Raw genomic sequence first — 13,507 nt, forward strand, 5'->3', positions numbered from 1 at the left:
GTGCAGCTGCCTCAGCAGAGGCTGGACATGGGCTCTCTAAGATGAGATCATGAGGACCCTAGCAGTGGCGTTCTGCATCTACTACAATTTCCAGGTCAGAGACAAGGGAAGTCCTGCATAGAGCAAGTTACAGAAGTCTAATCTGGAAGTGACCGTTGCATGGGTCACTGTGGCCAAGTGTTCTGAGGACAGGTAGGGCGCTAGTGGCCATGCTTGGCGCAGATGGTAAAATGCCACTTGGGCTACCCTCGTGATCTGCACCTCCATAGATAAGGAGGCATCAAAGATCACCCCCAGATTCCTGGCAGAGGTCACATCCACAAGCTGCACCCCATTCAGGCAGGGGAGGCGCACTTCCTGGTCCTGCCCCCTTCTGCCCAACCACAGGGCCTCCGACTTGGAAGGGTTGAGATTCAGCCTCACTTTGGACATTTAGCCTGGCTTTGGATTCCCTTTGGATGCCATGAGCCGACTCTAGGATTTCCACATCTGGGCTTTCCTCCTGCTATTTCCCAGGCTGAAATGTGTGACAAACTTTCCCCACTGAGTCCAGTGGAAGAAGCCTCCCATCACTCTTTGCTTCCAGTTTGGTGTTGGGAGTGGTTGGGAGTAGGGTTGTACGATTCGGCCGCCGAAGCGGCCGTTCCGTCCGGGCGCAGCCAGCGCCGCGCTGCGGGGGGGAGGGCGGTGCCGGTAGCGGCGTGACAGCGGGCGCAACCACGCAGGTGCGGAACGCCGCGCCTGCGTGGTTGCGCCCGCTGTCACGCCGCTGCCGGCACCGCTCTCCCCCCCCCCCGCGGTGCGGCGCTAGCTGCGCCCGGACGGAACGGCCGCTTCAGCGGCCGAATCGCACAACCCTAGTTGGGAGTGGTTGGGAGTGCGGACTTCTAATCTGGCATGCCAGGTTCGATTCTGCACTCCCCCACATGCAGCCAGCTGAGTGACCTTGGGCTCGCCATGGCACTGATAAAACTGTTCTGACCGAGCAGGAATATCAGGGCTCTTTCAGCCTCACCCACCCCACAGGGTGTCTGTTGTGGGGAGAGGAATGGGAAGGCGACTGTAAGGCGCTTTGAGACTCCTTCGTGGAGAGAAAAGTGGCATATAGGAACCAACTCTTCTTCTTCTTCAGTAATCTCAGGGCTCTCTCGGTCACACCCACCTCACAGGGTGTCTGCTGTGGGGAGAGGAAGGGAAGGTGACTATATGCCACTTTAAGACTCCTGGCATATAAGAACCAACTTTTCTTCTTCTCTTCTTCATGGCTGGTTCGTGTTTTGTGTTTTCCCCCAAATCTCACTTCCCAAAGAAGTGGTTACAAACGTGGGGTCCATAAAACAGAACCTGACAAGCGTGACAGACTCCTCCCTTGGGTGCAGAGCTGCAAGGGAGGCTGACGTATTCTCAGCTTCCGCCTCTGCCAGTTCTATCACGGCGTTTCCCCCAGTTCTAGGGAGACCAGCCTCCAGGTGTGACCTGGGAACTCCCTGGAATCCCGGCTCATCTCCAGGCAACAGAGATCAGTTCCCAAGGAGCAAATGACTGCTTAGAAGGTATGGCATTATAGCCCACTGAGGCCCCTCCCCTTCCCAAACCCCGCCCTCTGCGATACAAAATGGCCGCCGATCAGGGCCAACCACGGAATGGCCGCCAAGAAGGCTGGAGGTCAATCATAAGAAGCCGTGAGGTTTCTGACCATTACCAAAGGCAGACGCACGAGTCATGTCCTCTTTGGAAGTCCCTCCTGCTCCCTAAGGTTACCGGAAGGCTTGCCAACCTCCAGGTATGGCCTGGAGCTCTCCCACTATTGCCATTGATCTCCAGACGACAGAGATCAGTTCCCTGTGGAAAATGGCTGCTTGAGAGGGCAGATTGTATGTCATTGTACCCTCTTGAGCTCCATCCCCTCCAAAAACCCTGTCCTAATGAAATATCTCCACTCCCCCCCCCCCATTCAAAGCCCCCAGCCCTTGTGACCAACTTCCAGGGTGGGACTGGTGTTCTCCCAAGGCTTTCATTTTGCTTTCTGGACTACCAAAGTTGGTTCTGCAGGAGAAAATGTTCTCATTGGTGGATGGACTCCACAGCTTCACATTGGTGCTAAATTCTCTCCCCTCCCGAACGTCTATCCAGCTCAACTCTGCTTCCCAAACTTGCAGGGATTTCCCAACTTGCAGCTGGCAGCACTGACATGGAAGAAAGACTCATTCGTTCTGCAGGAGAAGGAAAAGGGTGCCAACAATGGGGAATTTCAAAGCCACGGCAGACAGAAAATCACTCAGTCATTTTCTTATCTGAAAAGTCATTTCTTAGGGGAAGGCGTGCAAGAGTTGGACTTCGGGGGGAAGGGGAGGAAGGATGCAGAATGGTGGGATTGAGGCATGCAACAAAAACAAACCATTTTCCAAAAACACGTTTTTTTGAAAAGAAGAAGAAGAAGAAGAAGAAGAAGAAGAAGAAGAAGAAGAAGAAGAAGAAGAAGAAGAAGAAGAAGAAGAGAGTTGGTTCTTATATGCCGCTTTTCCCTACCTGAAGGAGGCTCAAAGCGCCTTACAGTCGCCTTCCCATTCCTCTCCCCACAACAGACACCCTGTGAGGTGGGTGAGTCTGAGAGAGCCCTGAGATTCCTGCTCGGTCAGAGCAGTTTTATCAGTGCTGTGGCGAGCCCCAGGTCACCCAGCTGGCTGCATGTGGGGGAGTGCATAATCGAACCCGGCATGCCAGAATAGAAGTCCACACTCCCAACCACTCCCAACACCAAACTGGAAGCAAAGAGTGATGGGAGGCTTCCTCCATTGGACTCAGTGGGGAAAGTATGTCACACATTTCAGCCTGGGAAATAGCAGGAGGAAAGCCCAGATGTGAAAAGCCTAGAGTCGGCTCATGGCATCCAAAGGGAATCCAAAGCCAGGCTAAATGTCCAAAGTGAGGCTGAAACTCAACCCTTCCAAGTAGGAGGTCCTGTGGCTCTTCTTCTTCTTCTTCTTCTTCTTCTTCTTCTTCTTCTTCTTCTTCTTCTTCTTCTTCTTCTTCTTCTTCTTCTTCTTCTTCTTCTTCTTCTTCTTCTTCTTCTTCCTCTTCCTCTTCCTCTTCTTACTTACAGTGGCTTACAGTCGCCTTCCCTTTCCTCTCCCCACAACAGACCCCCTGTGAGGTGGGTGAGGCTGAGAGAGCCCTGAGATTACTGCTCGGTCAGAACAGAAGAAGAAGAAGAAGAAGAAGAAGAAGAAGGAGAAGAAGAAGAAGAAGAAGAAGAAGAAGAAGAAGAAGAAGAAGAAGAAGAAGAAGAAGAAGAAGAAGAAGAAGAAGAAGAAGAAGAAGAAGAGTTGGTTCTTAGATGCCGCTTTTCCCTACCCAAAGAAGGCTCAAAGTGGCTTACAGTCGCCTTCCCTTTCCTCTCCCCACAACAGAGACCCTGTGAGGTGGGTGAGGCTGAGAGAGCCCTGATATCACTGCTCGGTCAGAACAGTTTTATCAGTGCCGTGGCGAGCCCAAGGTCACCCAGCTGGCTGCATGTGGGGGAGTGCAGAATCAAACCCGGCATGCCAGATTAGAAGTCCACACTCCTAACCACGACACCAAGCTGGCTCTTGGTGAAACCACAAAGGGGTGATAGCTGGGCAGGTCCGGGCCCTTGGGGAATACCCAAAGAGCCACGGCATTTCCTCCAGTCAAAAAGCAGTGCTTATAAATGCTTCATCTTTGAAATTCATCCCTGTGTTTCTGAAAACAGAGAAGAAGGGGCTGCTCTAGGTGAGTGATAATGTGTTACTCCAGAGAAACCCCAATGAGAACACCCTCTTTCCACACACCTCTGACCCTCCCAGCTCCAAGAGCAAACTGCCTCGAGTAGAACCGCTGGAATCAAGTCCAGGAGCACATTAAAGATCAATAAGTTTGTGTGTGTGTCTGTGTGTGTAAGAACTTTTAAGATCCAAAATCCCCTTTGTCAGACACATCCTATCGACTACCCTTCACGCCAGGGGTAGTCAAACTGCGGCCCTCCAGATGTCCATGGACTACAATTCCCATGAGCCCCCTGCCAGCGAATGCTGGCAGGGGGCTCATGGGAATTGTAGTCCATGGACATCTGGAGGGCCGCAGTTTGACTACCCCTGCTTTAGGCTGTAGGAGGAGAAGATCTTCAGAAGTCTAAGATAACAGAAGCAAATTTCAGAAAGCAAATCACTGTGCGTTTATTGTTGGCAGCTGACACAGAGAACGTGAAACTTCGCGGTTGACTTCGTCTCCTCCGCTTATCCCTCCGGCGGGGTCGGGAGGGTTGTCGATATGGACGGTGGAAATGATGCAACCATTTTCAGCAGAGAGTAAATCCGTAGCTGCAAAAGTAAAAGCCAGATTACCAGTGGCAGGTTTGGGACTGGATCTCATGTCTGTTTGCTTTTCACAATAAAAGAACCGCAAAGGATCTGTTGGAGGAGGTTATAGCTATTATTATTATTATTATTATTATTATTATTATTATTATTATTATTATTAAATTTATTGCCTGCCACTCCCAGAACTGGCTCTTAGTGGGTTACAAATGTCCAGTAAAACCCCAATAAAACCCCATTAAAACATACAGCAAAAATCACAATAAAAGCAGACCAACATGGCAGGAAAACTTCCCCAACCTCCCCCCCCCCAAAAAAAGGGGACATACAGAGGGTCATGATGACAACTGACTGCTGAGTACACCAGGGGGGCCTACAGTTTTCTTCCCCCCCCCCTCCAATTTGACTTAATTTGCCCTTCTGCCCTGAAGTTTTAATTTATAACATAGGAGACTACAGATGATTCATAAGAACGTTAAATCCCGAAAACATCTTTGCCGGCTGTTCAGTTTGCAAACCTAATAACATAAGAGAAGCCCTGTTAGATCTGGTCAATGGTCCATGCAGCCCAACACTCTGTGTCACTCAGTGCCCAAAACTCAGGGACCATCAGGAGGTCCAACCCCAGGCCCAGAACTCCAGAAGGCCTCCCACTGCAGCCCTCCTAAGCACCAAGAAGACAGCGCATCCCTGCCCCAGACATAAGAACATAAGAGAAGCCATGTTGGGTCAGGCCAATGGCTCATCCACAGTGGCCAAAACCCAGCAGCCATCAGGAGGTCAGGACTCCAGAAGCTCTCCCACTGATGCCCCCCAAAGACCCAGGATACAAAGCGTCCCTGCCCCAGAGAGAGTGCTCAGTCCATACCTTGTGGCTCAGAGCCACAGATGGGCCTCTGCTTGACCAAGCCTATCAAATAAAGATCAAAACGAACCCCCCCCCCTCCGCCCTGCCTGCCTGCCTGCCTGCGTGCTCCATCTTGGCCTGGGCGGAGTTTGTCGTATCCCGAACTCACTTCTCGGGCTCACAGCACTATGCAGAACAGCCGTTTTTCACGGAAAGGGTTCTCTGAAGAGGGCACCGGGGTTACCAGTGGGTCTTCTTTGGCATGGCCTTCGCAATAAGCCAACAGGTCAGCTGCTGCCTTGGAGACCTCCCAGGGAGAGAGAAGAAAGGATTCCGGAATCAGAGCAAGAAAAGAAAAAAGGAAGATGCAGCTTTTAAGAACCTTAGGGCTGGACGACTGCAAGCCACAACACGCGGGGCTGCCCTTGGAAGCTGTGTAAGCATTGCATCATGCAGAAACCAGCAGTGTGCCAGCCCAGGTGTACAAGGAGGAAGGGGGAGAAGTTGTTTGAGAATCTCACCTTCATGCGGTCAATGTTCACTTCCAGTTTCAGCTGTTCCACTGTCTTGCGGGCCTCTGCGATTTTGGCCATGTTGTTAGACATTATCCCTTACCAGGGTAGAGGCTCAGAGCTCCTGAGAACCCAGAAATGGGGGGGGGGGATAAGTTCACTAAAAAAACTAACCTTTGGATCAAGCTCTTCTGCAGACAGTCAAGACTAGAAACAGTTTGGGGAAACACTTGTGCATAACAAACCTCAACACTATCCGCTCCATCAATACAAATGTATTTCAAGAATGGTTTTTTATCGTCTGTGTTCTCTGTTCTGATCGTCACATGTTTCATAACTCAGGACATTGAGCTGCCTGTTTTGGGATCACCTGCCCACAAAGAAAGGTATTTCCCATTATGCCACTCAAGAGAGTTAGCTGGAGATTTGAACCAGGAGATTTCCTCATACCAAGCAAGGACTCTACTGCAAAACGTGTGTCTACTCCTGAAGCTGGGTTCCACTTCAAAACATACATCTTCTCCTAGACTGGGTCCATCTAGTCCAGCGTCCTGTCTCACTCGGTAGCCTACCGGTTCCTCTGGAGGGGCAGCCATAGGGCAGAGAGGCATAAGGCATAAGGACATCAGGGGAGCCCAGGGAGGGTCCATCGAGTACAGCCTCCTGTCTCCCACAGGGGCCAGCCAGTTGCAGGGCCAGCCACAGGGCAGGGAGGCCGAGGCCTTCATAAGGGCATCAGGGGAGCCCTGCTGGGTCAGACCAGGGAGGGCCCATCCAGTCCAGCCTTCCGTCTCACCCAGGGGCCAGCCAGTTCATCTGCAGGGCCAGTCACAGGGCAGGGAGGCCGAGGCCTTCCTAAGGACATCAGGGGAGCCCTGCTGGGTCAGGCCAGGGAGGGCCCATCCAATCCAGCCTCCCGTCTCACCCAGGGGCCAGCCAGTTCATCTGCAGGGCCAGTCACAGGGCAGGGAGGCCGAGGCCTTCCTAAGGTCATCAGGGGAGCCCTGCTGGGCCAGACCAGGGAGGGCCCATCCAGTCCAGCCTCCCGACTCACCCAGGGGCCAGCCAGTTCCCCTGGAGGGCCAGCCACAGGGCAGGGAGGCCGAGGCCTTCCTAAGGACATCAGGGGAGCCCTGCTGGGTTAGACCAGGGAGGGCCCATCCAGTCCAGCCTCCTGTCTCACCCAGGGGCCAGCCAGTTCCTTTGTAGGGCCAGCCACAGGGCAGGGAGGCCGAGGCCTTCCTAAGGACATCAGGGGAGCCCTGCTGGGTCAGACCAGGGAGAGCCCATCCAGTCCAGCCTCCCGTCTCACCCAGGGGCCAGACAGTTTCTCTGGAGGGCCAGCCACAGGGCAGGGAGGCCGAAGCCTTCCTAAGGACATCAGGGGAGCCCTGCTGGGTCAGACCAGGGAGGGCCCATCCAGTCCAGCCTCCCGTCTCACCCAGGGGCCAGCCAGTTCCTCTGGAGGGCCAGCCACAGGGCAGGGAGGCCGAAGCCTTCCTAAGGACATCAGGGGAGCCCTGCTGGGTCAGACCAGGGAGAGCCCATCCAGTCTCCCGTCTCACACTGTGACCAATTGGTTCCTCTGGACGTCCAAGAACAGGACAGAGGCTGCCCTGAGGTTGCCTCCTGGGCTGGCTCTGGGATTCCGAGGTTGACTGCCTCGGAACATGGAGGGTCCCTTTAGTCATTATGCCTAGTAGCCCCTGATTGGCCTTCTCCCTAGGGATGCAGGATACTTCTCTCTGTATGGATGCTCATTTTCTTCCCCGAGCACATCCCCTCTGCTGTAATCTGCCTGAGTACCTTGTTCAGTGTACTTTACCATCCTGAGTTACTTTTTTACTACCCCCCTCCTGCCTTCACACTGGACTATATAGACGCAGCCATCTCTGTTCCTAGTCGTATCTGATGAAGGGAGCTTGGCCTTTTGGCAGATTACGTTACAAAAAATCTTGTCAAAGGTTAGCTGTGTGTAGAGCCAGTGTGGGGTTACGGTTAAGATAAGGTGACCAGATTTCAACATTGGTAAAGCAGGACACCATTGACCGGGGGGGGGGTGTGTCTTGATTAAAAATTTGGTCTATATGGAGCAACAAAAAGTTTCATAGAACGCATAGAATGCAAAAATAGTATCGTAATATATTTAACTTGCAACATAAGAACAATTTGCCGGGTGCCCCCAGCTGTCCCTCCAAAATGGGGACAATCTGGTCACCTTAGGTTAAGGGTGGCGGCCTCTTCACTGGAGAACCGAGTTTGATCCCCCACTCCTTTCCACCTGCAGCCAGCTGGGCGACCTTAGGTCAGTCCCAGTTCTCTCAGAGCTCTCTCTGCCTCAACTCCCTCACAGGGTGTCTGTGGTAGGGAGAGGAAGGGAAAGAGATCAGAAGCTGCTTTGAGACTCAGTACAGTGCAAAGTGGGGTACTAAAAAAAGCTCTTTTCTTCTTCCGTGGAAGAGCTGGATTCAGGTCCAGAAGCACTTTAGAGCAGGGGTAGTCAACCTGTGGTCCTCCAGATGTTCATGGACTACAATTCCCAGGAGCCCCTGCCAGCGAACGCTGGCAGGGGCTCATGGGAATTGTAGTCCACGAACATCTGGAGGACCACAGGTTGACTACCCCTGTTTAGAGAAAAGCTTTTTTTCAGGTATCAGAGGCAGAGAGCTTTGACTAAGCTTATACCCAAAGCAACCTGTCAGTCTCTCTCGATTTCTGCAGAGTCCTTCTATTCCTTAATGCTTCAGTCCAGCCCCTTCCCTGGACCCGCTCTGAGACCCCCCTTCCAAGACGAGGCACAAAGAAAAGCGGCCTCAGAGGAAGACTTCTGAACACGCGGAAGAGGCCGGCCACCTGAGCCTGACCCGGGAACGGCAGGAAGCCCTGCGATGCAGCCTGATCCAAGAGAAAGGGGAATTAGCTGCACGGCAGGAGGAGAAAGAGAGAGTGTGTGTGTGTGGGGGGGGGCAGACACAGCTAATTAGGCCCCCCCTTCCTTCCACCGCCACGCACTCCAGGCCCTCATCAGCAGTGTTCAAAGCGGCTGGATAATTATGTAGCCCCCCAGCGAGGAAGAAGGAAAGGTTACTGCAGGCGTGGAGGATAGAGGCCTTGGGGGGGGGGGGGACAGGGTTGTTGGTTGTATGTATAAAGTGGGGGATGCAGGGGAAGGATTGCCCACCCCCTTTCAGCCTAGAAGGACAGCTTCCCCCATCAGGACTTGCTTTGACTACCAAAGAGTCACATCTCAGGCTTCTCCTGTGCTATAAAAGGGCAACAGTGCCTCTGAGCATATACAGAAATGTCTCTTTTCATTCCTAGATCACCAGCTTTCCTGAAGATTTGAAGCCTTCTGGGCTGGGGGGGGGCTGTGGCTTGGGGGGGAGGAGCCTCTGCTTGGCAAGCAGAAAGTCCCAGGAACGATCTGTGGCAGCTTCAGTTAAAAAGCTTGGCTCATCTGTGATGTAAAAACCTCTACTTGATACTTTGGAGCAGGGGTAGTCAAACTGCGGCACTCCAGTTATCCATGGACTACAATTCCCATGAGCCCCTGCCAGCGTTCGCTGGCAGGGCCTCATGGGAATTGTAGTCCATGGACATCTGGAGGGCCGCAGTTTGACTACCCCTGCCTTGGAGAGTCACTGCCAGTCTGAGCAGGTAATACAGACCTCGATGGACAAACAGTCTGATTAAATATAAGGCAGCTTCACGTGTGTTTCTGTCCTGGGCAGGGCCATGGGTCAGTGGAAGAGCCCCTGCTTGGCATGCAGAAGGTCCCAGGTTCAATCCCCGGCATCTCCAGTCAACGAGGAGGACCAGGCGGAAAGGCCTCTGCCTGAGACCCTGGAGGGCAGCTGCCAGTCGGAGTAGGGAATGCAGACCTTGATGGAGATTCACTCAGTGTCCCGGCAGAGTCAGCAGAAAAGTGGGGAGGATCCAGCCCAACCATAGGAACACCGGGGGGGGGGGGGCTAGCTAAAGACCTGCCTGCCCTGATAAGCCAGCCCTGGAACATGGTTACCAACCTCTAGGTGGTGTCTGGAGATCTCCTGGATCGACAAGTGATCCCCCATTGACAGAGATCAGTTCCTCTGGAAGAAAAGGCTACCTTGGAAGGTGAATTTTATGGCCTGACACCTGTTTCAGTTCCTAGCTAAAGACCTGCCTGCCCTGATAAGCCAGCCCTGGAACATGGTTACCAACCTCTAGGTGGTGTCTGGAGATCTCCTGGATCGACAAGTGATCCCCCATTGACAGAGATCAGTTCCTCTGGAAGAAAAGGCTACCTTGGAAGGTGAATTTTATGGCCTGACACCTGTTTCAGTTCCTCCCCCAGACCACCCCCAGGCAAGAGCTGGCAACCCCATCCCTGAAACAGTTTTCAAAGCCAACAACCTGTGGGACTCTGGAAGCCGTAACAGAGGAGCATGGAACGCGCACAGAGTGCATTGGTCTACCTACATCTCAGGATGCTAGATGTCCGCAGTGGCCAAATTGTGGTCATTGTAGTCCATGGACATAGAATCATAGAATCATAGCAAAATAGAGTTGGAAGGGACCTCGTGGGTCATCTAGTCCAACCCCCTGCACTATGCCGGACACTCACATCCCAATCGCTCATCCACTGTAACCTGCCACCCCCTTGAACCTTCACAAAATCAGCCTTTCCGTCAGATGGCGATCCAGCCTCTGCTTAAAAATTTCCAAAGATGGAGAACCCACCACCTCCTGAGGAAGCCTTGTGGAGAGCCAGAATTTGGCCACTCTTGGTATACACGTTCTCCCCTCCTGTCTTCTGCCCTTGCAACAACCCTACAAGGTCAGTTTGGCAGAGAAGATGCCTTTGAGCTGGGATTTGAAGTCGGGTCTTGAAGTCGCTTATGACTTCATGCACTGCCCCAGCTCACGCAGGCGAGAGGCAGCTTCCCCAGTCAGGCAGCCTATAAGTTTTGCTTTTTCACCCCTTGTCCCAACGGAGGAACCAGCTCTCCAAAGGACCGATCTTTCCCAGCTGTGCCCACGGTTTTCTCTGCACTGCCAGCTGCTGCCGAGGGGAAACAGGGTCCCTGATCTCAGTGCTAACCTGGTAAATAGCAAACCAGATGAGCTACTGTGATTGTTTTGTAGGGGGGGGGGGGGGGGAAGGCAGGACGACAGCTAGTCTGATAATATCTCAGTCCCGAGAGGCAGACCCAACGAGTCAATAAATGCCGGCAAGATCAGCTTCCCAATTAAGCCTGCCACCTTTTTATCCCACCTTCCCTCCAAGGACCTTGGGCGTGCGGGCGTGGCATTCCCCCCTTCCTCTGGCTCTTCATCGCTCCAGTCCTGCGAGGTAGGCTCAGCTGAAAGGGAACAATGGCTCTGACAAGGTCATCCAACCAGGACCTGTGGCAGCGTGGGGAAGAGGGTTAAGATGGCGACAGCTGGGCTAGACCCAGCTGCAGGTCTGAGATGCAACTTCGATAAATATTCAGCAGCAGAACCCAGGAGTTTTTAAAACACTTGTAATCACATGAAGCTTCCTGAGCCTGAATGAGACACTTGATTGGGTCAGGATTGCCCACTCTGGCTGGCAGCTGCTCTCCAGGGTCCCAGGCAGAGGTCTTCCGCTTCACCTACTGCCTGGTCCTTTCAAATAATCAGAGGTGCCGGGGATTGAACCTGGGACCGTCTCCATGCCAAGCAGAAGCTCTTCCACTGAGCCACTTCTCCCCCCCCACACACACAGACACACACCCTTGGCCAAGTCGTCCTCTCGATTCACCTGCAACAAAGCGGACCTAAGCGAGACTTTGATACAAGCATAAGACTTGAACCGTGTTTCAGAATAGACAAGTGATGGATAATAACAAATAATATAAGATAATAACAAAACCCTAATCTGGTGAATTAGAGCCATTGTTGTCGGTCTGCCCACCTGTCTCTTTCTTGTGCACACCTGGAAATCCTCAAGGCGGACACTTCTCCACCTTTTAGAAAAAGGGCAAAAAGGTCTAGCGACAGCTGTTTTCCATAAAAAAGAACTTCCCTTTTTGAAGCAGTCTACCTTAGGATGCAGGGTGCTTGGGATAACCACTGGGAAAGACCCAGCGAAGGGACACGGGCTCCCTGACAAAGCTTCTGCCCTGAAAATCTTATGAGTCCTTAACGTGCCACTGGAATCAAATGTCACTTTTGCCCACCTGGCTCACCTCCGAAACCATCTGCCTCACCTGTTGGGAAGCTTCCCCACCTGGCTGGCCGCTGCAGGAAACAGGCTCGGGGTCTGAGCCAGCCAAAGAACTGGAAATGCACCGAGGCTCCCACCAGGAGGGGGCTCTCCCCATCTTCCCGCCCGGGAGTCGATGGGATGCCGAGAAACCGCAGAGGGAAGGGAGCTTACCTGTTGCTGGCGTCTGCCTGGGAGCGACTGTGGTCTCTCCTCGCCTCTGGCTGGAATGACGGGAGAGTCAGGCGCCACCTCCCTGCACCGCCCCCCCCTGCCTGAGACCCAGTTCCTTGGGGAGCAGGGAGACCAACGACTCTCCAACCAAACGGGCTCAGCTTTTGGGTTTGGGGTCCTTTCCCAAACCTTTGGGGCCTGTCGCCTTGATGCCCCTGGCTCCGTAAATCTTCCAGGGCACTCAGACGCTTGCCAACTCCAGCCTGGGGAATTCTTGGAGACTTTGGGGCAGAGTCTGGGGAGGATGGAGTTCAGGGAGGGGAAGGTGCTCAGCTCTGAAATGTCCATCTCCCCCACCCCACTGCCGGGGAAGGCATCTTTGTCATCGAGATGTTGTGGTTACCAGAAGTCTCCAGGCACCACCTTGAGGTTGGCAACCCCATTCAGTGCCTCCTCACCTGTTGCTGGTTCACACGTGCATCATTGTTGCTTGATCCTTGCAGCGGAGTGAGGATGGACCTCACACCAAGAGCCAGTGGGTTGTCACGGTTAAGAGCAGCAGCCTCTAATCTGGAGAGCCAGGTTCGATTCCCCACTCCTCCCCCTCCCCATGCAGCCAGCTGGGTGACCTTGGGCCAATCACAGTCCTGAGAGTGCTGTTCTCACAGAGCAGTTCTCTTACATCTCTCTCAGCCCCACTTAATCACAGGGTGTCTGTTGTGGGGAGAGGAAGGAAAGGGGATTGTCAGCCGCTTTGAGAGTCCTTCAGGTAGTGAAAAGCGGGGTATAAAAACCAACTGACTTGGATCACCCTCGATTGCCCGGTCTCATCAGATCAAGCCAACAAAATTTTATTCAAGAGTGCCCGACACCCTTTGTCAGACAAAATTAAATGGGAATGACCAGTCCAGATATATAGGCAGAGGGTGAGCCATAAAGGAGTACACAGCAAGAAGAGCTGTTTGTTTATATCCCAAAAGTCCCAAAGTGGTGTACAAACACTTTTCCCTTCCTCTCTCCACAACCCCACAAGGGAGAGCTCTGAGAGAACTGTGACTGGCTGAATTTACCTAGCTGGCTAAGAAAATAACTCTGAAAGAACTGTGACTGGCCCAAGGTCACCCAGCTGTCTGCCTGTGGAGGAGGAGTGAGGAATCAAACTCGGCTCTCCAGATTAGAGGCCGCCACTCTTAACCCCGAACCTGCGCTGGATCTCAGAGGACAACAAGAGAGCGATTGTCATATTGTTGATTTGACCCATGGTTTTGACCCACGCTTTTCTCACAGACCCATAAAGGATTGCTCAAAGTCAATCAATACAATCAAGAGGATTAGACTGAAAGTGGCCTAGGAGAAAGCTATGAATCAGGAAATTGCAGGTCCAAATCTCATCTCCGCCACAGACTGGCACAACACTCAGTCAGCC

General features: G+C 53.0%; 1 protein-coding gene across 4 annotated transcripts; it reads right to left on the bottom strand.

Moving 5' to 3' along the window:
• Positions 1–4,171: 4,171 nt before the first annotated feature.
• On the bottom strand, positions 4,172–12,635 carry GNG8 (G protein subunit gamma 8). 4 transcript variants are annotated; one of them, XM_077318481.1, is made up of 4 exons: positions 12,540–12,635; positions 5,706–5,820; positions 5,354–5,491; positions 4,172–4,430 (listed from the first exon to the last, which is right to left on the bottom strand). In XM_077318481.1, the coding sequence occupies exons 2-3, from the start codon at positions 5,787–5,789 to the stop codon at positions 5,363–5,365; spliced, it is 213 nt and encodes a 70-aa protein (XP_077174596.1). In that variant the 5' UTR covers positions 5,790–5,820; positions 12,540–12,635; the 3' UTR covers positions 4,172–4,430; positions 5,354–5,362. The 4 variants fall into 4 exon arrangements, with proteins under 4 accessions (XP_077174596.1, XP_077174594.1, XP_077174593.1 ...); XM_077318479.1 differs by lacking the exon at positions 12,540–12,635 and adding an exon at positions 12,082–12,166 and having other exon boundaries at positions 4,172–4,340; XM_077318478.1 differs by lacking the exon at positions 12,540–12,635 and adding an exon at positions 12,082–12,166.
• Between the last annotated feature and the right edge of the window lie 872 nt (positions 12,636–13,507).

This window comes from Paroedura picta, unplaced genomic scaffold (genome assembly GCF_049243985.1).
Source record: "Paroedura picta isolate Pp20150507F unplaced genomic scaffold, Ppicta_v3.0 Ppicta_v3_sca21, whole genome shotgun sequence".
Lineage (NCBI taxonomy): Eukaryota > Metazoa > Chordata > Lepidosauria > Squamata > Gekkonidae > Paroedura > Paroedura picta.

Coding starts and splice junctions, on each gene's coding strand:
- GNG8 (XM_077318481.1), bottom strand. CDS start 5,789: ATGTCTAACAACATGGCCAAAATCGCAGAGGCCCGCAAGACAGTGGAA. Junction 5,492..5,705: donor TGAACATTGACCGCATGAAG/GTGAGATTCTCA, acceptor TCTCCCTGGGAG/GTCTCCAAGGCAGCAGCTGA.